The 25017-nt window shown below is 43.1% G+C and overlaps 1 protein-coding gene across 18 annotated transcripts in view; it reads right to left on the bottom strand.

Moving 5' to 3' along the window:
* The window catches only part of TEAD1 (TEA domain transcription factor 1), a 271877-nt gene that overhangs the window by 11562 nt on the left and 235298 nt on the right, over positions 1 to 25017 (bottom strand). For 13 of the 18 annotated variants that reach the window (XM_036325426.1, XM_036325431.1, XM_036325433.1 and 10 more), the window contains 2 exons: positions 18882 to 19022; positions 14197 to 14349 (listed from right to left, as the gene is read on the bottom strand). In XM_036325426.1, coding sequence (XP_036181319.1) covers positions 14197 to 14349; positions 18882 to 19022 — 294 coding nt within the window. Of the gene's footprint in view, positions 1 to 1043; positions 8543 to 14196; positions 14350 to 18881; positions 19023 to 25017 lie in introns of those variants that run through there. The other 5 variants (XM_036325438.1, XM_036325439.1, XM_036325442.1 and 2 more) reach the window with 1 other exon arrangement.

Raw genomic sequence — 25017 nt, 5'->3', positions numbered from 1 at the left:
AAATAACAAATGCTCAATGGCTGAGCTGGTGTGCCTTTAGGTTCGTCAAGGCCCTGCTCTGGTACCATGGAACATGGGACAGGGTTTCTCAGAGTTGCCTGGGATCCACAGATGAGCTCTTTTGCAAAACTTATGTCAATTTTATTGAAGCAAGAGAGAGACAGGCAGACAGATGGACTGACTTGTAGATGTTTTAAAGAAACATGGCTAGCCCCTTTCCCCAGCTGCTGGTAAGGTGCTCGTAGCTCACCTGCATCTACTCGGCCCTTATCCTGCATGACGATGGAGTGACGGTGACAGAGGATAAGATCAATGCCTTCATTAAAGCAGCTGGTGTAAATGTTGAACCTTTGCGGCCAACATTTGCAAAGGCTCTGGCCAATGTCAACATTGGGAGTCTCATCTGCAATGTAGGGGCTGGTGGACCTGCCCCTGCAGCTAGTGCTGCCCCAGCAGGAGGTCCTGCCCCTCCACCGCTGCTGCCCCAGCTGAGAAAGAAGTGGAAGCAAAGAAAGAAGAATCTGAGGAGTCTGATGATGACATAGGCTTTTTTTTTTTTTTTTTGACTAAACCTCTTTTGTAACACATTCAATAAAAGCTGATCTCTGTTGCAAAAAAAAAAAAAAAAAAAAGTAACATGGTTAGTCCAGCCAGTATGGCTCAGGGGTTGAGTGTCAACCTAGGAAGCAAGAGGTCATGGTTCATTTCCTGGTCAGGGCACACGCCTGGGTTGCGGGCTCTGACCCCCAGTAGGGGGTGTGCAGGAGGTAGTCAGTGGATGTTTCTCTTGTGAATGTTTCTATCTTCTCCCTTTCTCTCTCTCTCTCTCTCTCTCTCTCTCTCTCTCTCTCTCTCAAATCCATAAAAACATTTTTTTAAAAAAGAAACCTGGCTAGACATAACACCTGACATCCCAATACTGAGCCTGGTGGGCACTGTCAAGAACGCGTGCTCTCAACCTTCTCCTCTCCGTCCTTCCGATGAGCACCCACAACACAGAAAGCATAGTTCATTTTCAACAACATACACTTTTGCAGATAAAAAAGGTGACCCACACTTTCATTTTCTTTATTTTTCATTGATACTGTATGAATACAAAGTTTCTAGAAAGCTACAAAATGTCTACCACTTTATCAAGAAGGCATCAAAATGTGTCACTTTGCAAAGACATGAAAACACCTGCAGGAACTGACACAAAAATAGCATTTTTAGAGTGATGAAATAATTGCACTTAACTGTCATGGATATTAAAGTTATCACACATATGTACCGCGAAAGCTATAATAAATTTTTTTTTTTTTTACAAAGCACTTTATAAAAAAATTCTCTGCACACAAACCCTATAATTTTCATATAACTATCATACTAAAGATAAATTCACTTTAAAGCCAACACTTAGAACATTTTTAAACAAAAAGGTACCAGTACCTAAACACAGACATTAACAAATACGAGAATACTGTACTGCCAAGAGGTTTAACCAAACGCCTTTTCAGAGTTTCTGCAAATAGGTTACGAAAATGTGTGTGAGAATTTGCCCACCCCCACCCCCCAATCTCTTCGATCTCCCCAAGAGGAACCTTAGCACCGAAGGCAGGTTCCACAGCCCACTCCCAGCAGCAGTACAATATCAAAGGGACCACTGACCAGATGAAACGCTTACGTCACAAGCCCATTTTATACACGTGACATGAAGACACAGACTGTGAGAATCCCATTAAGTCATTTAGAATGTGAACAAACACACGTGGCAAAAACCGATTTACATAACATGTAAGCATATTAAAGAATTAAAGGCTATTCAGGTTTCTTTTTTTCAATGTTACAAAAATGTTTTTGTTGTTGTTTTTCAGGCACGTACTGTTTTTGTTTTTAGCTTTTCTTTATCTGCAGTCATGAGCCTATTGAAGAAAGGCCTACAGAAGTGAATCTTTCAAGGAGGTAACAGGGAGATTGTTTTTAAAGAAGTGCAGTTAGTACCTAATTTACACAGTGAAACTAATCACAAAAGAATGGCTGATGCAAAAAAATGGGAAAGGAAATCAGAGACTGGTTTCCAATTGATTTATGCCTCGATTCTTTCAGCTTCTCTTAGAGAAAGGGGAAGGGGAAATGATCTCATGGCGGGAGCCAGAGGAAAGAGGGCCAACCGGACCAGTGGGACCCACTGGAATCGGACCCCACTGAAGGATGAATGAGGGGGGGGAACATGAATGCCGTTTCCAATACTAACATGTAGTGTGGCATGTGATTGACTCAACGCAAATGCAGATTCACAGAGAATTAAGCAAGTTACGGCTTAAGAAGTTGGACAATAAATACAAATATTTCATCTTATTTAATGGTGCATGATTTCGGTGACACTATCCCTTGCGATGCAATACATTTTAAGCACAAAACCTTCATTCTGAACAGTCTAAGCAATGAGTTTCTGAGAGAAAACTATTGCCAAACAAAGCGCAGTGACACTTGAAAAGAGAAGAGGGAATGGGGATTTGACTAACTTCTTCCAGGCTCTTGGTGTAAGTACAATGACAGGGAGGCCTGAATTCAAGCAGCTAGCTAGAATCTGTGGTGAGTAATTTTCCTTTTCATTTGATTTTCTCCTTGTAGAAATTTCTAGAAATACAACTTGGTGGAAAGAAAGCACTCCTGAAATTTCGGAGCCCAGAGAGGGTATATTCTTAAAGACACCAGGCAGAGACAGACGGAACACATGCATTGAGAGTTCAGAGGCTAACTTTCAAAGACGTCTGATGTCATTTTTAAGTCTAGACTGATAAAGAAACATCTTTTTACCTTGTTTGGCTAGTGTGTTTGCCTTCTTGTCCTTCTCCCTCCTCTTCCTCACCTCTATCAGCTTTCCCAATGTACACAAGGTTTTGATAAAAGCCAATATGGCCCCTTTCTGGAACCTTCTTTGAAAACGCCGAATTGTGAATGGTGCTCTTTGGAAGTTTCTCAGACAAGACACTTGGAGTCAATATTTTTGCCCTAAGAACACTTCACTTGTCATGACCCTAACTCACTTTTGTTCTGCACTGTCATCTCAGTTTGAGGCTTCCAACTTGCAAAATGGTACCGTTGTGTAAAACACACAAGTGCGCACGGTCGTCTGAATGGACGAGAAAGCCTCCGCAGAGACGGACACGGAATCTATCCGCTGGCCGAGAGTCTGCTGTTGGTGTGGACGCTCCCTCTCGGGGGTGCAGGGCTGGGTGGCGAGTGGAGATGACACCAGGGTCAGTGGCACACGCAAACACAGCAGTTTCTGGGTCGCTCCTGCAGCAGCGTGCTCCTGGTGGGCGGCGGCAGGGGCTCTCCCACGGCAGACTCCCAGCGGGCGGGGTCCACGTCGTGCTCTTGCGGACAGAGGCCTGTGGCTGGTTACTCATCCCGGTAAACCAAAGGCATTACGGTGATCTCAATATATTTTTGGTCTCTCTACAAGTGATCGTTATTATGGCAGCACTTTTCTAAGCTGGAATCTCAAACCAAAGGCACTTTCATGCTGGAGTGCAGAAGACTCACAAATAGCTAAGTTATTTGGTCGTGAATTTAAAAGGCAACATTAAAAAGTACAATTTGCTTTTCATAGTCAACTATGAAATTGCAAAAACCTTTCGTTTTGGTATCTACATTTGAGAGTCTGGTCAGAGGACTGACTTACGTTCAGTTTCCGATTGTAGACCAAGTAGTCAGTTTCTTGTAGAACTGGAGAAAAATGGGCTTAATAAACAAAAGGGAAACAATTTTTGCTTGTTCTGTTTTAAACATGGGGCCAATTCGTCAATGGGCACTGAGAACAGGTGTAAGACAAGGCTGGTGGCGCGACTAATGTATCACTAAGGCACTGCTTACTGGAACGCTTTGGCAGCTCTGAATTTAAAACTTCCTAAAAAGAGTAACAGTAGTAAGAGAAATGCTTCCAGCTTACAAAAGGGCTCACAGTTCCGAGGCAGCCTTTTGCACTGCACACCCTCCACGCGACATCTCAAAGATTTAAGGCTTTTCAGAAACGAGAGGGCTTTGCCGCAGACACAGCAACATAAAGACGTGAGCGGTGCAGACATGTCCTCTCAAGGTCACCGGTGAGAACACGGACCAACGAGACTGGTTCTCCCTTCGTCAGGACAGGGGCAGTGTACCAGAGCATATACAAAATCATACCAATGATATGTACCTGGTTTGTAAAACTGACTGTCGTCTCGTGACTGAAGTAATTTATGGTTATACAAAAACAAACTGCTGAAGCCACTACAGTATTGAAACCTAAAGACTTGGGTTTTTCAAGTCACCTGGGGACTTGCCTACCAAGTGCTTGGAACGGGGCCTGCGCTTTAGCTGGCCTGAGTGCGGGACTTGGCTGCCGGGATGCTTAGCCATGGGAACTTTGAGCCTGTGGCAGGGGCACTGAACTCAGAGGAAGCAAAAAGGCTCATCAGCTTGCCTATCTGCTTGTGGTGACCTCCGACTACCCCATCAGGGTCTTGTCTGACCTGCCCACATGGGAAGCAGCTGGCGCCTGGGGACAATGCTGTGGCTCTGGCAGCGGCTTTCTTCCTCCCCCTCTCTTCTGAAGGGACCCCGTCCACACGTCTGTGGGGGTCGTTGAGGCATGAGCACCAAAGAGGAACAACTTCCACCAGAAGAGGCCGAGGAGTAAGTGGCAGGAGTGTGAGAGCCTCACCCTTATTCTGTCACTGGCCACGCTGAGCCTCACCTTCCTCATCCACACAGAGAAGGCGAGTAGACTGTGCTCTCCTTTAGCTCAGTAAACAAGAGCTTCTATCAGCCCCCTCCCGGAATGGAGCCCCTCTCCTCCATCCCTGAAGGTGAAAAGACACGTTCCCAAAGCTTCTGCAGATACAAACAGGCAGAAAAGCAGAAGACCAGAGGAAATCTACCCAAACGATGGAAGGTTTGATAATGAGACCCACAAGCTTATGAGAAATAGTGAAAATAGCTGTGTGTCTTCTAAATCCGGTAAACTAAGGACTGAAGATCAAATTAGAAATGCTCTTTGATTGCTGGGATGATCGTGACCAGCTGTTCCCCGCTTCCCCTGGCAGGAGGGAAAGAATGCAAGAGACAGAAGCAACATCCCTAAGATGGGTGACCAATAGTAGAAGCATAAATGCTTGTGGTAAAAGAGACGTGTGAAATAGAAGTTCTGAAACGGGAAGAAGCATGGACACAATGTCACTTGTATAATATTTCTACCTGCCTCCTGACATCTGACGCAAGGAGAGGTATTATCGCAGGGTAAAATATGGTATGTGGGACCTGTGAAGTTTAGGGCAGTGATTCTCAATTAGGGGTGACTCTGTGCCCATGGGACCTTGGTGATGGCTGAAGACATTCTGGGTTGTGACAACTGAGGGAAGAGGTGCTACTGGTACCTAGTGAGCAGAGGCCAGGGGTGCTGCAACACCTCCTCTATGCACAGAACATCCCTGCACAATAAAGGATAAAGGATTACCTGGTATGAAACGTCAACAATGTTGAGGTTGACACTGGTCTCGGGCAGTTTGGACATTTTGGACTCCTGGGACATGTTTTTGAAGAAGTCATGATTTTTCGTAGGTGGAAAAGAATGGCAACAGACCAGCAGCTGGTTCCTCAGCTACCCCCTGCTTAGGAGTGACAATTTGGCCTCCAACTGTCCAAAGAGAAAGCACGCAATGTCTCTGAATCACACCTGGCAGCAGAGTCACCAGGGGGGAGAGCAGTGAGGGCCATGCTCTGGAAAGACTGCTTTGCAGTGCAGCGAGCTTTCCAACAGAGGGAGAGGACGGCCATGAAGGGCAAAAGGCCAAAGACAGACTCAGATTAGATCTTACACAAATGCCACCCAGGGTCTAATCTGGGAGAGATGGAGAGAGGGCCGAGGGTTTGGGTGACCGGTCCTGTGGATACGATAGGGAAAGATCTGCCCTGGAGAAAACTTGAGAAGAATAAGACAAGAAATAACTTTAAAGCATCTCAGAGCAAAAGATATAAGAAGAAAGATTTAAGAGCAAAAAGTAAGCCTCAGGATTGTTTATGTAAGCCCCCCAAATTCAACTACAAAAGGGTTTGGAGGAGGCCCCTGGCGGTAAAGCAGCAGAGGCCGGGCCTGACCCGGAGTCAGTGACCAGGGATGCCCTTCTCTGCAGCCAAGAGAACTACCCTCTAGCGGGTCTCCTGGGGTCCATTTTGCTACCTCTCTCCCTGGAGCTCTGGGATGACCTGGCTTTAAGCCACGTGCATCACGTGCACGCCTTTAGTTCTGGGGTCCTGCTCTTATAAGCGTGGGGGTTCCCTTGAGGGAAAATACAAGAGACAGGAGCAAAAGCAACATCCCTCGGATGGATGACCAACAGAAGAAGTTTCAATGCTTGGGCTGAAGACCCGAAGGAAGAGCAGACAACGGGGCAATCCTTCAAGGGCCCACTGGGAAGCAGGGGACAAAAGGCCGTCAGTCTCTTTCTGGAGAGAAGATGGGCGCCCTCCTACTGGTTTCCTTAAGGGGTGTGCACTCCAAATGGGGAAGGTTTTGCACTTTCTCCTCTGGTCTTCCAGTGAACCAGTGGTATGAGTTTGGAAGAGGCCAGGTGTGGCCCAGTGTTCTGCTGGTCACCAGTCCGGCACACCCTCATGCTCAAGACCACCAGATCCTAACCAGTGTGCAAGCAGGGTCAGAGCGGACAGGGAGACAGGGAGGGGGTATATAAGTTACTTGATGGGGCAGAACAAAGCTGTTATTTTCTGGCTTGATGAAAAAGTCTTGATATGTTTCACATCTTAGAAAACTTATTTCACATTCTGTTGTGTTAGCATGTTCCCAACATTTACAGAAATGTCACTTTCTTCTGGGAAGTTGGGGGTGTGTCCTTGTGGGTGTTTACCAACGAAGCCCGGTGGAAAGAGATGCATATGGCTACATCACACCAAGTCTGCCTGGGCCACGCTTTGGAATATCTGGGTTGATCAGTTGAATCTCTCCTGAGAAGAGAACCTCCCACTTGAGCCTGTTTGAAAGGTCAGAGATAAATAAGGTGGGCCTCTTAAACCTCGGTCAAACAAGAACTGTGACTTATTGAGAGAGAAGAAAATGGATGTCCTTAGAGAATATATCTAGGTCTATAGAGACAGATTGAAATATACATACATATCAGCACCTAGCAAACTTAGTGGCACTAACTAGGTGTGCAATAAATACGTGATGAATAGCTATATATGTATATGTATTCACAAACACATACATATACATATAGTTATAGCAGGTTAATAGGCCTATTGGATCACCAGAAATAAACAATTTATCCACAGGCTAGTGAGGATGCTTGCCAATTTCGGGGGAGCAGAGATGCTAAAACTGATGAGCCTTTTCCTTGTTTGGTTGATGCAATTTTTTCCCAGCCACAGGATTTTCTATACTTTGTAGCTCACAGTGCAGTATTCATGCCAATTAAAATTTTTTGTTATTAAATTTCAGTGGTTCAAATACTCATCTTAATAAAAAAATTTGGTTGTCCATATAAAATATAACTGCACACACAAGACTATAAACATTGTAAGTTTAGATTTTCAGTATTTATCTACTTATTGCAAAAAGAGCCATCTTTTCTTTTTCATTAAATAATCAATCATCACATTAGTAACAATACAATTTTATATTTTTAAATATACTATATATGTTAAGGATAAGGGGTGAAGTTTTCTTCCTTTGTAATACCTGTTCAAGCGTTTAATGGATTAGGAGATTAGTTTTAACCTTGTGAAAAAAGTACAAATTTTTCTCATTAGGATATTTCTACCAAGCATTTCTTAAGGCTATTATTTTAACATTTGGTTTCAAAATGAAATAAAAGTTTCATTTAAAAAATAATTTAGTGAATTACATTCTTTCATAACTTCCACCCTAATTAGTTACAAAGATAAGTCTAAAGATTCTTAGTGTTGTATACTAAATTTACATTTATATTTAAAGATTAATTTTACTTGTATCTTAAAACAAGAATTTTATGTTGGAAAAAAAAAGAACTAAATACATTTGTATAAAGGCTGTAAATGTCCCACGGCAAATGCTCTGTCTGAATATTTTTTACCACAATTAGAAATAGGCCTCTGTGGGCAGAGACGGGTTCTAGGGTTCACCTTTCCCGAGGAACTGTGGGCTGCAGATCTGAGGGACACAGAGGAACAACTCGATTTCTCTTTTTACAACTGTACCAGAACTTCACAGCTACGATGATAGTATGAACACATGGAAAAATGACTTCACTCAAACAGGACTTAGAAAAGTAGGGTGACCGCAGGGCCAGGGCACCGCCCCTGCACGGGGAGGTTTACAGTCAGTCGTTCGAAAATGGAGAGTGTGTGTGTGTGCACATATGTGTGTGTGTGTGTATATACAGATATCTATATATATAAATAACCATGTTCAGTCCTTTACAAGCCTGTAAATATGATGCTGTGCTCCATGTTCACTATTTGAAACTTCAAATACACAGGCCATGCAGAGGAGAGTTTCTTGTGTATCCCTGTTTGTAACCACCTGTTAAAAAAAAAGTATATGTACACATATATAAATAAAAACACCACATGGATGAAAGCATATTCCACCTGTGCTGTGATGACTCTGATTTCCTTGGAGAGGAACAGTCTAAAGTCCAACAGCCTCACGTTGCCCCTCTAGCAGGAATTCAGGATATTCTGGGTTGGATCTGAAACCCATCCGAGTTACCATATGTAGGAAGGACCTTACAGAAAGGGTCTCACACGTAATCTGAGCCCCAGAGAGACCAGAGAATTAGTGTGAGCTTTGGGGAGAGGGGGTGGGCGGCAGTTGACTTCTTTATAACAATTTCCTACAATCCTGTCCCATGAGGCAGTCATTTATCCTAAGAACTGTCTCCTATCTTATTCCTAAACTTTTATTAAATTTCTTTCATGAAAGCCAATGATAGATATGTTTCGTGAGTGCCTTGCTCGCCACTTTTAACCAGCAGTGCCTGGATCAGTAAAATATATGCTGAGTAAAGGAACAGTGGTAGCATCATGTCAAAGGATCCTTCTTTTAATTTATGGAGGCTTTACTTTTCAAAATGTATTTTGGAATATCTGCCTCCCCTCTTGAGTAGAGTGGCTCCAGTCCATCTCTCTCCTCCTCACGCCCACTCTCAGCCTCCGTTCAGACCGTGAGTCCTCTAGCCCAGATCATGGCAGCCCCTCCCCACTGGACCCTGCCTCACTCCTCTCCTCACTCTCTCCATCCCCCACGCCACTCTCAGAAGAAACTTTCTAAAAGCAAATCTAACCCAACTTTCCCCTTCAAAATGCTTCTCTGACTCTGCTACATGAGTGTTTCGTTAGTCCAGCTCAGTGTTTTCAAAGATTTTAAATTTGAGAGCCTCGGCCAGTTTGCCGTGGGTCTCGTTCCCACTCTCTATCAGGCTGCCTCGCCCACTTAGCTTCCCTTACGGTTCAGGCCTCTAAGTGTATGGTCGCTGACTAAAGAATAAAGTCCCACAGGATTTGTCATTTTCCTATCACAGCAGTCTATACCATCTGTAAGTACATATACATTTGTATGAGTTTTAAAAAATGCCCATCACATCCAGTGGGCTGCAAGTTCTTGAAGAACAGGGACCACATTCCCCAGTAACTAACCTGGCACACAATAGTCATTGAATGAATATTTGCTGGATGAATGAAAAGTCACATAATAATAGCCAACATATATCCACTACTTAGTACACATGTACTCCATATTAAATGCTTTCCACGTATTCGTATTGTCTCGTATGATATAACAGAATTCTATGAGCAAGTGCTACATCCCCCCTCCTCTGACAGACAAGGACTCTATTTAAGGACACACAATTGCCAACTAAGGAATCCAGATCTTCTAATGCTGAAGCCCTTTTTCTTAGCCGTCATATCATGCTGCTCTAGACAACTGACACAGTAACGGATTATCTACTTTTGTTTTTTTGTGGGCAATAAAGATGTTTTTCAATACTGGTGGTACCCACATGCTTTTCTAGTCTTGACTCCTGCTGCTTCCCTCACAGATCAAATACTGCTAGCAGGTAGTTCTTTCATCCTTGAAACCTCTCTCTCCCTCGTCACCATACCCAACAAATGCCATGTCCTGCTGCATTTACTCCTGAAGAGTTCTTGAATCCATCCCCTTCTCCCCACGACCAAGGGACCAGCAACCTCACCTGGACTCCTCCCCCAGGAGCCACCCTTGCCCGGCCGAGACCCATCGGCACACAGCAGCTGCAAAACCCACGTAAGAAACAGAAATCTGACAACAACACACTCTTGCTTAACCCTGATTTGACCCTGGCCAGGTGGCTCAGTTGGTTAAAGCACTGTCCCGATACACCTAGGTTTCGGGTTCGGGCACTCTGGGCACATTCAGAATTAACCAATGAATGCATATATAGGTGGAACAACAAACAATGGCTCTCTCTCTCTCTCAACAAAACAAAACCAAGCCAAACAAAACAAAACCAAACAAAAAAACCTTGATGGCCTCTTTTAAGCTTTGAACATTAGGATAAAGAGAAAACCTGTTCTCATCCTCCTAGGTGGAGGAGCCCCTGCCCAGTCTGGCCTTTCCTCCCCAGCCAGCTCACTGCTCCGTGCTCCCCTCCCTCAGCCACACACCCTATTTTCAGTTCGACCTGCGCCGCCTGCCTGCCTGCCTCTGCAGTATCCTTCCTGACCCTCTGCCTGTTCATCCAGCAGCTATCTTTCAAAGGCTTCTTCCTTAGGGAAGCCGTCTGTGATCTCCAGAACTATACGCGCCTACTTGGCCCCATGCACCTAGCTGGGCAGCCATCAGCCACTGTTTAGTTTACATTCATTTGGTGATTACTTGGGGAATGAATGCCTGCCTCCTTCACCTGACTCCAGGATGGCTGCCTCACCTGTCCAGTTCACCAAATCCTAGAACCTGACACTTAACTATGCACCCATGAAATGGCCATTTTTTCGTGGTAAATCTGAAAAATGTCTGTTTATCCATAAAGGCAACTTAAACACCATCTTTTAACATTCCCGAGGACTCCCCACCTCACCCCAACTACAGTACCTGCTCAGGTAAACTATCCTGTACTTCCATAGTGCCTGTTTCTCAAGTGTAACTACAGCCATGATGACCTTGTATTGCAATCAATTATGTACCTGCCTCTTTTCTCCACCAGGCCACGATTTACTGTGGGAGAGTGTGAGTTTTATCTGCATCGTATTCCAGCAGCTAGTACAATCCCTCCGGAGTTCAGCTGAATGAATGAAAACATCCTCAATAACCCCTGAGGTGGAGAGTGCAGATTTGAGCATGTTGGTTGTCAAAGGAGGAGGAAATTGAGGTGGAGAGACTTTACCCCAGGTCATAAAATAGAGCTGGCTGTTAAACCCAAGTCTTCTGATCCCATGACTGTGAAATATTCTGCAAAGTGTCCTTCCCATCAATGCAAGTGTTAGTGTATGTCCATTACTGGCTCTGTGACCTAACGTGTTAGGGTGGACCTAACATTCCTTATTCATAAAATGGTAATAAAAATGACCTCATAATTCTGCACTGAGAATTTCATGTTGTAACATTTACAAAAGGTTTAACACGTGCCTGGAACACCTGTGATGTAGCCTCCCTTCTTGCAAATTTTCTATGGAAGAATATATCCTATTTAGGCTTCATGATTAAGGTTCAAAAGGAGGAAAGAAAAAAAAGTTTCTAGCCACTTGTATTTCTAAATACAACCTCAAAAGAAGACAGGAAGACTTGGCCTATGGTTCACCTGCTGTCTTCCTCCGTCTGTCTGCTGTCCCTTAAGGCCCGCATCTACAGGTTCACCTCAATTCCCAAATAATCCTGATGAAATCAGACAGTCTAGCCCACCAGGCCATCGGGTCTAATGGTCCTGTTGACACAGGTTTCATGTCCAAGGTACCTAGTAAAACCCCGACAACGGTGTCCAGCAGCTGGCACTCTGACTGTGACCCTACCCCGACCCCGAGAAAAAGCGGAAAGGTACTCTTGCTCCTGTAATCAATGAGATGACTGTTCTCATAACCCAGGAGTGCTGGCTTACTTTCAGCTTTTCTAAAGCTACAATCATATTCGAGCAGATATTTATTGATAGCCACTCATTCTGCATATCGGAGGAATTTCCATAGTTGCTTGAGGATACCTTTTGAAATTGAACATGGTGTGTCCTTCAGCCGTCTATGCTGCGTGAAGCCACATGTTCCAAGGGAGCATGACTAATACAGTTACACGGGTTTTATGGGTAATAGATGCTTTTAATTTTTCCAGGCACATTGTCCTCGGCTATGCTCCATGAGGTAGGGTTTTAGGGACTGAGCACATGTTCTTTAAAATGCTGAATCACACAGCATTTCATGGTTTTCAAAAAATAGCTAAAACTCCTTCCAAGAGAGGCGAGGTGGCCATCTACCCAGAGTTGTGGTTAATTCCTGAGGCTACTGCATGTCCATAGCAGGACGCCACACTCACCTTCTGCTCAGCTGAGCACTAAGGTGATCTGTTCTTAAATACAAGGGAGTACCTATATGACAAGAACCTGTCAGTACCTGAAACCTTGAACTGCTCAATATTCACCAAAGGATACCAATGAAGACTAGTTACTAAAGAGCATGTTTTCCAAATTTTCCCCCAGACTGCCAGTTTCTAAATTTCAGAGGGACCTGGATGCACTTAAGAGTCCATTGAGGTTCTCTCTGCGGAATAAATGAAAATTGGCTCATTGACTAGTCCCTTAGAGCAGGGATTTCAATCCTCTGTGCACAACTAACTGGGGATTCTGATGTTATTCCTCGACGTGGGGGTGACACCTCAGCATTTTACAATTTTTATTTTTTTTTACATTGGTGTGAGGGAACTGGCTCCTACTGGCTGCTGAAAGTCATTGTTAATATTAAGGACTTTCATGAGCTGGATAACCACTGGTAGCTTGAAATTGCCCGTGGAGGGCATATTTACAATCAGGGTTTTTGGGGGGTGTTGAGGTACAGCCTTTTATTTCCCAGCCCACCAGTGTCTGAGAACCATGGGCTGAGTGAATCCAAAAACCCCCAGGTAAAGAATTCCTGCTCTTAGTGTTCTAGTCCTTGATCCTAGTCACAAAGCAGGCCATTTGACCACAACATTGTTTTGTTGCCCCTTTCAGCAAAATTCTTCCCACCAAGTTTTGTTTTGGCATTTTTCCTTCAGTTTAAGGAATGTTATATTTTTTAAAATGAGCCATATGAAACCCATTACTGTATATATTGTAGAGGTATAGTTTGAGGACAACACTATTTGTAATAACCTTCCCAAGTCCCCCAATGAAAACTCCATGAGAAATTTGTTTTAACGTTAAATATTAAGGGGGAAAAGGTCCCACACAGCACTGCCCAGCGGAACCAGAAAGTGTTCCCATTGTGGACACTGAGCACCATTTTTTTTCTTTTCCTTTAGCTGCCCATTACGTTTTGATCATACATTTTAGCCTCTGGAGAATATTTCCAACCCTTCCTGGTTATGGCATTCTAGTCAAACTTACATTCCTTCTAATACGGAGAGCTCATATTTTGCTGTCTTAATGTACGTTACTTCTTATAAGGCCTTGCAAATCCTCCAGGAAACAAATCAAGGTTTGTTCGAATTACAAACCTTCTAACTCAGCTTTTTGCCTCATATTGCTGCCAAGACTCAAACATGGCTAATGCTGGAATTACCTGGGGAACTTAAAAAAAATACATATACCTGGGTCCTATCCTCAGAGATACTGATTCAATGGTCACAGTTTACAGTCTTTGTATCAGGGTATTTAGATACCAAGGTCTTTCTCCAGGTCTTTCTAATGTGTAGCCAGAAATGAGAACCTAGGTCCCTCACTTTTTATGAACCTCCTGAATTTCAATTCTGTCAAGATTACAAACCCCCACCAGATGAGACCCCTTCTCTTCTACAGATTTGAGCCCAAACCAAGGCCAGGTTTACCCTATGAATATGTGGGTTCAACTGCTGATTGACTACCGGGGTACCAACCTAACAACCTAGTCAGTTGCCTTGGCCCAAGCCCCGGTGCCTGCCCCCCTCCCCCCCCCCCCCCACCCCCAACCCCACCCCAGTCTTTCCCCACCAGCCTCAGGGCTGAGTCTGCCAAAACAGGGAAGAGACAAAACAGTTACCAATAAAATTGTGAAGTTTTCCAAAACACTATTCATCATATATTTCTCTGGTAAGTGTTTGAGCTTGTGGATGAAGTTGATCATATATTCACACATCGGGGAGCGGTTTATTCGGTATACAAATCGGCCATTCTCAAACCTTGCATACTCCGTCTGTGAGGGAAAAAGGATTTGAGCATTTTTACACTTTTGACCTTAAAATACATGAAAAAGATAATACTGTTTGTAAAAGCATTGTATTTTTTCAACATGAAATGTCTGCTATACACAGTACTACTTATGCCGTTTACTTAATTTTTAAAAATCCAGTATCCAAACTTAATGCCGGAATCAGGATTCATTATTTTTCTGGAAATAAAAAACTGGAAGGTGCTTTGTTAGCGCAGTTGGTCATGATGTCAGTTTCATTAAAAAAAAAGAAAGGAGAGATGATAGCTATAAAGAAGAGTTGTGTAAGTCCTTCTGAGCAACGGTCAGAAGGCAATATATCCACCTACTTTGTGATTCTCTACCCAGAGATCTGTAAGAGCAGCACCAGCCTTTCCCAAGTCTTCAAAGAGCCCAAAGACAGTCCTTCTTTACTGTGAGAAGGCCTCACAGGCCAACAGCCTATTCAGCTAATTTCTCTACTTGAGGAAAAACTGCTTCACACTCACCATGAGCCCCTAACTGTTAGTTATTTATGCCTTTAATTTAAAAGAAAAGAAAAGAAATAATTGTGTGTATGCAGCTGAAAGATCCCACTGAAGCACTCAGAAATAAGAAACACACTCCTGGATAACCTTGGATCAAAAAGGAATTAAAAATAAAATTACAAACTATCCAAAGAGTAATGAAAAGGAAAATACATCAAAACTACGGGATGCAGTGAAGCTCCAGTGGAGGAAACTTAATGAAGCAGCTTCACGTCTTCATCATGAAAGATGAACGAGTTCAGAACTAAATGCACATCTTTAAAAAATTACAACCTCACACAGCAAACCAAAACCACAGGAAAAGCAAAAGAAACCAGGAATAGGAAATTAATAAAGATAAAAGTGCAAATCAATATAATCAAAATTAAAAATGCAGACAGAATAAATATAAAAACTGGTTCTTTAATAAAAAGACTAAATAAAATAAACTCTTCACAAGCTTAAGGAGAAAAAAGAAAAGAGGCAAAACCACAATTCCAGTGAGATTAGAAGATTTGTAAGGTTACTTCACGTAACTCGAAGAGCAAAAATAGCAGAGAAAACCTAGAGGGTAGGGTGCCTTCCTAGCAAAATACAAACTGCTAATACCGATTCCTTTTAGGTAGAAAACTTCAGCTGGTCGGTGACTGTGGAAATGAGTAGGAAGCTGTAGACATACCGCTGAAAAGGGTACAAAGGCCAGATGGTGTCACAGCCAAGTTCCATGTAACCTTTAAAGAACAGTTATTTTCAATGTAACTGAAAAAGGGAAGTGTACCACTTATTTTATGAAACTAATATACATTCAATACTGAAATTTGATAAAGAGATAAAAAAAAAGAAAGCACAGGCCAAGATGCAAAAATGCTATGTAAAACAGCAAAGAGAGTGAATCAATGTAACCAAAGTAGGACTTTCTTCAGGAATGCTGTGGTGGTGCACACACAGGATGCGTGTTAACTTGTGATGTCAACAAATGGGAGAAAAATCATAGAGTTGCTGAAAAGGCATTTGATAAAATATTGCAGCTACTACTAATAAAAAAAACCCCTTAGTAAAATAATTATAGAAAGAAAGCACTTAAATGTAAAATAAAGACCATTTATAAAAGCCAAGAATAAATATCCTACATGGAAAAACACCCAAAACATGCCTACTAACATCAGGAACTATACACGGACACTATTACGTATAGATCACTGTTTCTTTTTACAACTGTGCAGGAGGTTTTAGCAAACTAAAAGGTGGGAAAATAATAATTTAAAAACTGGCATAAAAATTGAAAAAGAAGCGATAAAATAAAACTGCCAATAAGATTATATACAGAGAAAACCCATGAACCTAGGGGAAAATGACCAGAGATAAATGAGGGGCAAAATGTTTTGTAGGAAAATAGATATATAAAAACCAAGAACTTTTCTCTCTTCTAGTAATCAAAATCTAGAAATGGAAAATTGCATTCAACCAATTTTGTAATACTTAGAAATATATACTATCCAGAAAGGAATAAATCTAGACATATATAAACTATAAACTCTTATTAAAATAGGTAAAATTAGATGGAAATACAAATAGGTTCTTGATTGGAAAGACTGAATATCAATTACATATCAATTTATCCCAAAATAATATCAAAATCAAATGCAATTACAATTAGATTACTCAAATAGGATTTTGTTTCTCTTTAAAACAAAAAAGAGAAACAAAAAGAGATTTTGTTTCTTTTTAAAACAATCTCATTCCTTGGAAGAATGAAATGCTGGTTACTAACCTAGAAAATATATAAAAAGAAGATGGGTGAAACCGACTTCCTCAGCAAATATCAGAACCTACCACAAGGCCATTGTAATGAAGTAAGCGTGGCATTGGGACATGTGGAGATACAGGGTGGAGAGAATAGAGAGATGCCAGAGACAGCGCCCAGTTTATGTGGTAACATCAAGGGCACAGATCCATTCAGTTGGAAAAGGATGAATCATTTAATAAGTGGTTTTCAACAGATACCTATCTATTCGGGAGAAAATATAAGCAGACTCCCCTTACACACATAATACAGAAATACATTCTAAATGGGTTAAAGGTTTAATTATAAAACTCCACCTGCTGCACTCATACTACCTTCTCCATGGAAATTCCTGGGACTTCATCAGTCAAAAGCAACCTTTCCCTGGCCCCTGAACTAAGTAAGAAGAGTTTTGGGTGTGTTATCTGAGGACACATGAAGAATAATTTGAAATCTGGGAAACTAACTTGTCTGGTTCACCTTTTCTCACATGCACCTGTCAAGGCAAGATGTCCACTTACAGATAAGCCCTGACAACTGGCTATCGGGTAGCAGTGCCCAGCACTGACCTTCCAGGTTCCCAACCACGGGCAGGTAACGTTGCTTCCTCCTTCTCAGAGGAGATGGAGGTGAGCAGGTTCTAGGCCGTTGGTTTTGGCTCATTACATAGCCACCTTCCCACCCACCCTTCCCCAAGCTTCCCAGACACTGCCCTGACTCGGCTCCCTCCTCCCTCCTCTATTTTTGCCCTCTGCTCCTTTGTTTGTGCCTCCCTTCCAGGCCTGCAGGGCTGGCTGCTGCTCCCAAACTGACTCCTTATTTCTATGCTCTGGCTATTCTCTCTCCGCAGCTCAGTCCCCATTCCCGTCTTTACCCTTCACGCTCAGGATTCCCAATTAATAGTCTGTCTTTACCTGCCTCCCAAATTTCAGCCTTGCATCGGTCGGTAATCGTGCCGTTTCCTCTCGAAAACACCATCCTTCCGAGGATAAAGTGTCTGACCTTTGACTTTTCCTCCTCTTTAATATTAAATATGCAGTCAGTTTCTAAGTTCCACTCAAAATATCTTACTGGGTTCCCACTACCACCATTTTAGTAAAGCTCATGACCCCTAAGCTTAAATGAACCACCCTTTCTCCTTCTCATTCCCCAATCCCCCCCCCCCCCTCTCTCTCTCTCTCTCTCTCTCTCTCCCTCCCTCCCTCCCTCCCTCCCTCTTTTTCTCCACTCAGCACAAAGTCTCTGTCACAGCCAGGTGGGCTCCTGGACCTTCGAGGTCCAAGGCTGCTGTAAACAAAAGCTTCTCACTGAACATGGACCCATTGGGTGATGAGCAGAAACACTGAAAAAAACCTTAAATGGAATGTCAACTACAAATATCATTCATACTAAGCAACCAAACATATATTTTTTTTCAAAGAAATGGAAGCTTAAAATTACAAAGCCAAAAATAGGTATTTAGTCCCAGTTTGTACTAGAATAGACTTGACCAGTTAACTGCCACACGTCCAAAACAGAAACCATCCATCCCCACACGCCACAGTATTTTCAATTTAATTTAAAAAACCAATTTGAAATTATTATTATAAAAATAAACATCTTATAATTTGGGTGTTCTTGAATATTTTCAGCCAAAAATTCTCACGAAAAATGATTTTAAAGCTGCCACTTAGGGAAAACATTTCTTTTTTATGGACATGCATAGCATGTGGGGAAGGTCCACCGCTTGCATCTACAGACGTGTATGGCACACAATGGGTTAAAACAAATATAATGAAAGGGGTAGAAATGGCAAAAGCAACACCACCAAACGGAAGGTATCGGGGTTTAGAAGGCCAGTGTCCATCAGTTGCATACCACTGTGGCTCTTCTCCCAGTGCCTGGGAGTGCCCTTGGACATGGGGTGGGTGGGGAGGCTTCGTCTGATGGGTGGCAGCTTCCACACCAGGCCACCCCCAATGAGGCCCCCTGTGGGACTAAACACTGCTGGCTGGGAAGGCAGGGCCAACTTCAACAGTCAAGAGGGCTGGCGTGGGACTTCTTCCTGGCCTTCTTTCAGTTGCTTTCAAACCATTTTGCCTTTTTAGAAGTAATGGGGGTGGGGGGTGGGTCAGAAGGAAGAGACACCAAAAAAAAAAAAAAAAGGTAAAACTCTACCCCAGAAAGATTTAAAGGACAGCAATAGTCTGGCCCTGAAAGAAGGCTCCAGGATACAGAGGCCAACTTACCTCTACTTTTTCTACTACTTGCTTCCCAAAGGAGCAAACTTTGGTGGAACAGGTGACTGTCATGTTTTCAGAACTCTCATACTGACTGGTTACACAGTAAAAAGCCCCGGCATCATCTTGAATATTGCAGTTTAAATCGGCCTGTTGGAAGGAAATGGAGGTGAGGGTTATGCTCTCATCGCAGGAGTCATGGCAACCAGCCATAGCGGTCAGGATCTGACCTCCTGAGTGGAGGCGCGGAGGTGATGCTCATCTGGAAACGAGTGCGCTGGCCCATGGGTCACTTTGTGGAAGAGAGTACTAATTTGGGCGGTCTTCCCTGGAAATGACAGGCTACATGAATCTATTTTGCTTTGCTTTCTGGCATTCTGTATCAAAGTAATGCTGTATCCTTGTAAGAGAAGATCCATGAGGTCTTTACAAATGTATAGTTGACCCTTGAACAACATGGGAATTAGAGGCTCTGCCTCCTGCACAGTTGAAAATTTGCATACAACTTCTGACTCCCCCTAAACTTTACTAATACCTACTATTGACCAAAAGCCTACTGACAACATAAACGATTGATTAACATATACTTTGTATATTTATTATATACTGTATTCTTATAATAAAGTAAGTTAGAGAAAAAATAAAGAATCATAAGGAAGAGAAAATACATTATAACATCTGTTGAAATAAATCCGTGTAGAAGTGGACCCGTGCAGTTCAAACCCAGGTTGTTCCAGGGTCAAGCGTATATGAACTGAATTCAGATTCACTCATCTTTAGAGATATTTAAAAGAGCAGGAGAGTTGACAGCTGAATGGCCATTTGCTACATTATTTAAAAACAGGTCTTAGGCGGTTTGGCTCAATGGCTAGAGCGTTGGCCTGCGAACTGAAGGGTCCCGGGTTCGATTCTGGTCAAGGGCACATGCCTGGGTTGCAGGCTCAATCCCCAGTGGGGGGCATGCAAGAGGCAGCCAATCGATGATTCTCTCTCATCATTGATGTTTCTATCTCTCTCTCCTTCTCCATTCCTCTCTGAAACAAACAAACAAAACAGAAACTTTACTATAAACTAAGCATCTAGAGGGAAATTGGTTGCCATTAAACCCTCACGTACAAAGATGCGATTATTTAACATAAGCCTCCATACATTTAACACATTTTTATTAGTACCTACTATGTAAGGCTCATGCTAGACACTATATAGGACTTGACTACAACCTTATGTGGGAGATACATACATGAAATAGTTATAATTTAGATAGAAAATCAGCATCATGTCAAAAGTGTGAGTTTAGAAATACCACTGGACCCAGCTTGTGGAGGGCTAAATAAAGGGTGTGGATTTTACCCTGCAGGAAATGGGGACTTCTTGCAAGTTTTGGCACAAGGAAACGACGTGATCAGAACCGTGCTTCAGGATGAGGCTGGGAGGCTCGCATCTAGATGTATGGATGGTACTGATAGATGGTTCCTTTCTCTTGAATATCTCCTGACCCCCTACTGCTCATCAGGTAGGGGAGGTGAAGCTGGGGTCAAAGAGTGAGCACAGCTGCCCTAACCGGTTTGGTTCAGTGGATAGAGCACTGGTCCGCAGACTGAAGGGTCCCAGGTTTGCTTCCGCACCTCAGCTGCAGGCTCTATCCCTCGCTCTGGTTGGGGCTCGTGTGGGAGGCAGCCAACTGATGTGTCCCTCTCACATGGATGTTTCTCTCTGTCTCTCCCCCTCCCTTTCACTCTCTCTAAAAATCAATGGACAAATATCCTTGGATGAGGATTAACAGCAACAAAACAACAGCTGAGCCAACTCCTGTTCAGTTGGGAGGACATCACAACGGAGATAAGCACTCTTGAGAGAGGCACAGAGGGACAGGAGAACAAGCAACAGTGCAGCGGGGCCCTCGGAGTCAGGGCGGCTCGGAGGATGATGCAGCTCAGACCCAAAGGAAGAACTGCAGGCTGAGGCAGGCAGAGCATGCGGTGAGAGAGAGGCCATGTTCCAAGGGCACATGGCCGGAAACAAGGACTGAAAAAAGGCTGGAACAAGCAGCAAGGGAGAAAGGGTGGCAGAAGAGGCCAGGGAGGTGGGAAGGCTTGGGTCTTATCCTAACCAGAGGGATGTGGGAGTTGTGAGCACATGGAATGGAGACAGGGATGGGGTATAATCAGACCTGCATCCTCTGAAGTCAGCCCTGATCACAGCCCGGAGAAGGTGCTGGGGGTGGGGGGGTGAGTGTGAATGGAGAGGTCTGTCAGGGGGCCTTAAGCAGTCAATGACAGAGGAGAGCTGGACGACTGTGGTGACTGGTGAGACACAGACAATGAGACCTGACATACAGATGAGATGATACATGTTTTGAGAGGTTTGGCACATTGTGACTGGCTAGTTTCAATACCTCGACAGGCACTCACTAACCACCATGAAGACCCGAGTCAATCTCTCCATGTCTTATCTAATAAAGAGGGAATATGTAAATTGACCATCACACCATAACGTTCAAGATGGATGCGCCCATAACGGAGGCAGGGATTCCATAACACAAGATGGCTGCGCCCACAGTGGAGGCTGAGTTCCCATAACAAGCCTTAATGAGCAATCAGCAGGGACCTGAGGCTGCGCCCCCACCCGGCAGGGCTTGATGGGGGTGGGGCCAGCCGGGTCTGGGTCTAGCCCAATGGGGGTAGGGCCAGCCAGGTCTGGGTCTCATGCAATTTTGAGGTGCACGTAGGTGGGTGGGTTTTTGACTCTGGTTCCCATGGCATGGCCCAGACTCTGACAGGAGGAAGATTTTCATATACATTTTACTAATTTTCTTTCATCTCTGATACTTCTATTATAGAGAAAGGGCAAATAGCAATATTAAAATATTTCCTCTAATTAATTCCCTTTTAATGTGCACAAATTTTGTGCACCAGGTCACTAGTTTTTAATAAGGATCTGTATTTGAATTTCCTTTTTGAGCTGAGTATCAGGAAATGTCCTTTCCCGTAGGCAAAACTTCCTATTTTCTGGCTTCATATTAAAAGAACCATATACTTTATATTCCCCCTTTTACCTCATGTGCCAAGAAATGCAAAGCTAAAATCAGTGCTCAACTGCAGTCATTAACTTACCCAGAAACTAGGAATCGCTAACAACCAGTGTATAGCTGCTTTACTGGATCCCAATCTGCTTTTACGGTACTTTTCAGGTTTTATATTATCCATAAATTTAGCAACACTCCCTTACATTTAGTTTTTTCTAGTTATATGGGGCCTAAATGATAAATAAGTAAAAAATAGCCAGGTGTGCATTTTTCTCACATTCAAAGGCTTGCCATTTGGCTCCCTGAAAGAGCTGCTTAGCGGAGGGAAAAACAGAATTCGTTCCCTAACTGAAGACTGCACCTGAGCTACCCAGGCATCTCCCTGGGCTCCAGCCTCCAGAGGAGAAAGGTGCCGACAATCTGAGGCACCCGGAAGCCCTGACACGGGAATCACCACCCGGCTTTCCACAGCCCCTGAGAGTGGGCCTTTGAGAACGGCCGCTGCCTTGTCTGCCTCCAGCGGAGAACATGTGGCTCCGAGAGGCAGCTCAGGTGTTTCGTGGTGTCAGGATTACCAGCGATCTTCTGCGTGGGGTTTATGATCTTAACTGCAGTTGGCCCTCCCTATCTGTGGTTTCTGCAGTTGCAGATTCAACCAAGTGTGGATTGAACATATTCGAAAAAACATGTTCTGCTGTTGCAGACGTGTACTACACAGGCCCAGGGAACATGAACAGACTTTTCTTGTCATTATTCCCTCAACAATACAGCCTAATTACTATTTACATAGCACTTTCATTGTATTAGGTATTTTAAGTAATCTAGAGATGCTTTAAGGTATGTGGGAGGATGTGTGTAGGTTCTATACAAACACTCCACCATTTTATAGAAGGGACTTGAGCTCTCATGGGGTTTGGTATCGGTGGAGGTTCCTGGAACCAATCCCCCACCAATACCGAGGGAAAGCTGTATTATGATGGAGATTGTGCCAACAAGTTTTGGCATTTTAAAATGTAAAAACATTTGTGCCAAAACGGTAGCACTCTTCTAAACCTTGTTTTAAAGAAATACATCTGTACCTACACCTAAGAACTCATGCAGTACTGACACAGAACATCAGTATTAAAAAGAACAGCCATTAAAAAAATGAACAGCCACACTTTTAATGGCTTTATACTATTCCATTGCCCAGATGTTCCATGCGTTAATAAGTGTGCTGATGAATATTTAGGATGCTTCCGGACAACGGTGCAATGATGAGTTTATGCAAAGCAGAAAAGGTACGTCAGAAATTATTGTTACTTTCCTTCTGTGGGAACCCTGTCTAGAGTGCGCCGGATGTTCAAGGCCAATCTGAGCGTGGGAATCCTATCAGAGTGTTCAAGGCGAATCTGCTATATGCAGGTGCAAAAGCAAGGACACAGCTATCTTACTGTACTACGCAGGCCTGCCCTTCTATAACCCCAAAGACTGGTGTCGCTATTTGGAAAGAAGCCTCTTTTCTCTAAGTTACTGTAAAGATGTGTTACTGACCAGCCGTCGCGTGGCTGCTTGGTATGGCTCCTGCGTTTACTACTGTGTTTGCAATGGCTGCTGTGTTAGCAGCGGCTACTGTGTGAGGCTCCTTTGAAGAAAGGCTTTGTCTGATGGCTACTTAGACGATAATAAAGACCCTCTTACACGCCTATGAGCCTATGACTTCTCACATCTTCTCCATCCACTACCCAGCATCCATAAAGGTCTAGTTCCTGGCAGGGGAACTGAGGCCCCACAGTTGGCATAGTTAAGCAGAATCAAGGAGTAAGTACTCCCACAATTGGCGCTGTGAGCAGGATCAAGGAAGAACTTATTCCAACAATTGGCGCAGCGAGCAGGGTCCAGGAGAGTGCGGAGGATTCAGGAGTAAGGACTCCAACACCCTCCTTTCAACATTAAAAAGTTCCCAGCTTTGAAAGAGTGTGCTATAAATGCATTGCTAGCTAATATTGTAATTTAAACAAACGTGCAATTTTGTTGTAATCAAGCTGCTGTGAAAACCTGATGAGTAGTCAAAAGCAGTTAGGTGTTTGTGGTGTAAGGGGTGGAGCGTGGAAGAGGCACATGGAAATAAGCAATGGGTGGAGTAGTCAATGGGAGAGGGAATGGAATTAGGTTATTTTAAAAAAACAAAACACTGTCTACCTTAACTCACTTCAGGGATTGAACAACAAGGGAGATGTCTTAAGAATTACACCACAACTCCCTAGAACAATGTGTTTTTTTCTTTTTCATGCTCTATTTTTCTTTCTATTCATTTCCATGGCATTATTTTTGACAAGCCAAAGATTTGCAATGTAAGCAAACTTGGACACTTAAGATCTAAAGCAAACATAGAAATAAATATACATAGTAATCTGTCCATATATACAACGTAAAAATGTTAACCAAGTTCAGAATAGTGTCCACCCTAATTTGATGTTTGTAAAATTGCTGAAAGTTTTCACAGCTTTTGTGTTTTCGTCTCTGAGTTTCCATTTTCAAGTATCGCTGGTGAGAGGAGTTGCCCCACAGCAGGGCATACTGATTAGGTTCTGACAACTAGAACGGATCATTTTTAAGACCCCCTTCCTTTACTGGACAAAATTATTTTCAGAAATAATCAGCACTCTGTTTCGTTGTAATACTTAAACACAAGAACTCCACAAGCAGTAACAGAGAATGACAGAAATGAAGTAACTCGAGTTCTGTTTCTTCATCCTCCTAATTACCGTGTCATCATTGCTCATTTCTGACTCTACTGTTTAACCCGCAAAGAAGCCTCTCCTGGAGACTGCAGCTCAAATGATTCCGAACTGTTAAGAACTTACCCTAGAAATAAATAAGAAGCTGAGTCTGCATGTGTTATTAAAGGATTAGTGATATAATGAATAAGTTATACAAGGGCGCTCATTTGAAGCATATTATATATGTATAAGTATATATGAAATAAAACACAACACTGACTTCACCAATTAGTTTAGGGCTCAGGCCAACAAAGGATTTTATTTTTTAGGGGTATTTATTTATTTATTTTTAATCCTCACCCAAGGATAGATGGATATGGATATATATAAAGATTTGCAATGTAAGCAAACCTGGACC

The sequence above is a fragment of the Myotis myotis genome, unplaced genomic scaffold (assembly GCF_014108235.1).
Source record: "Myotis myotis isolate mMyoMyo1 unplaced genomic scaffold, mMyoMyo1.p scaffold_m19_p_10, whole genome shotgun sequence".
NCBI classification, from domain to species: domain Eukaryota; kingdom Metazoa; phylum Chordata; class Mammalia; order Chiroptera; family Vespertilionidae; genus Myotis; species Myotis myotis.
The sequence above is the reverse complement of the archived record's forward strand: the minus strand, read 5'-3'. Positions and strand labels throughout refer to the sequence as shown.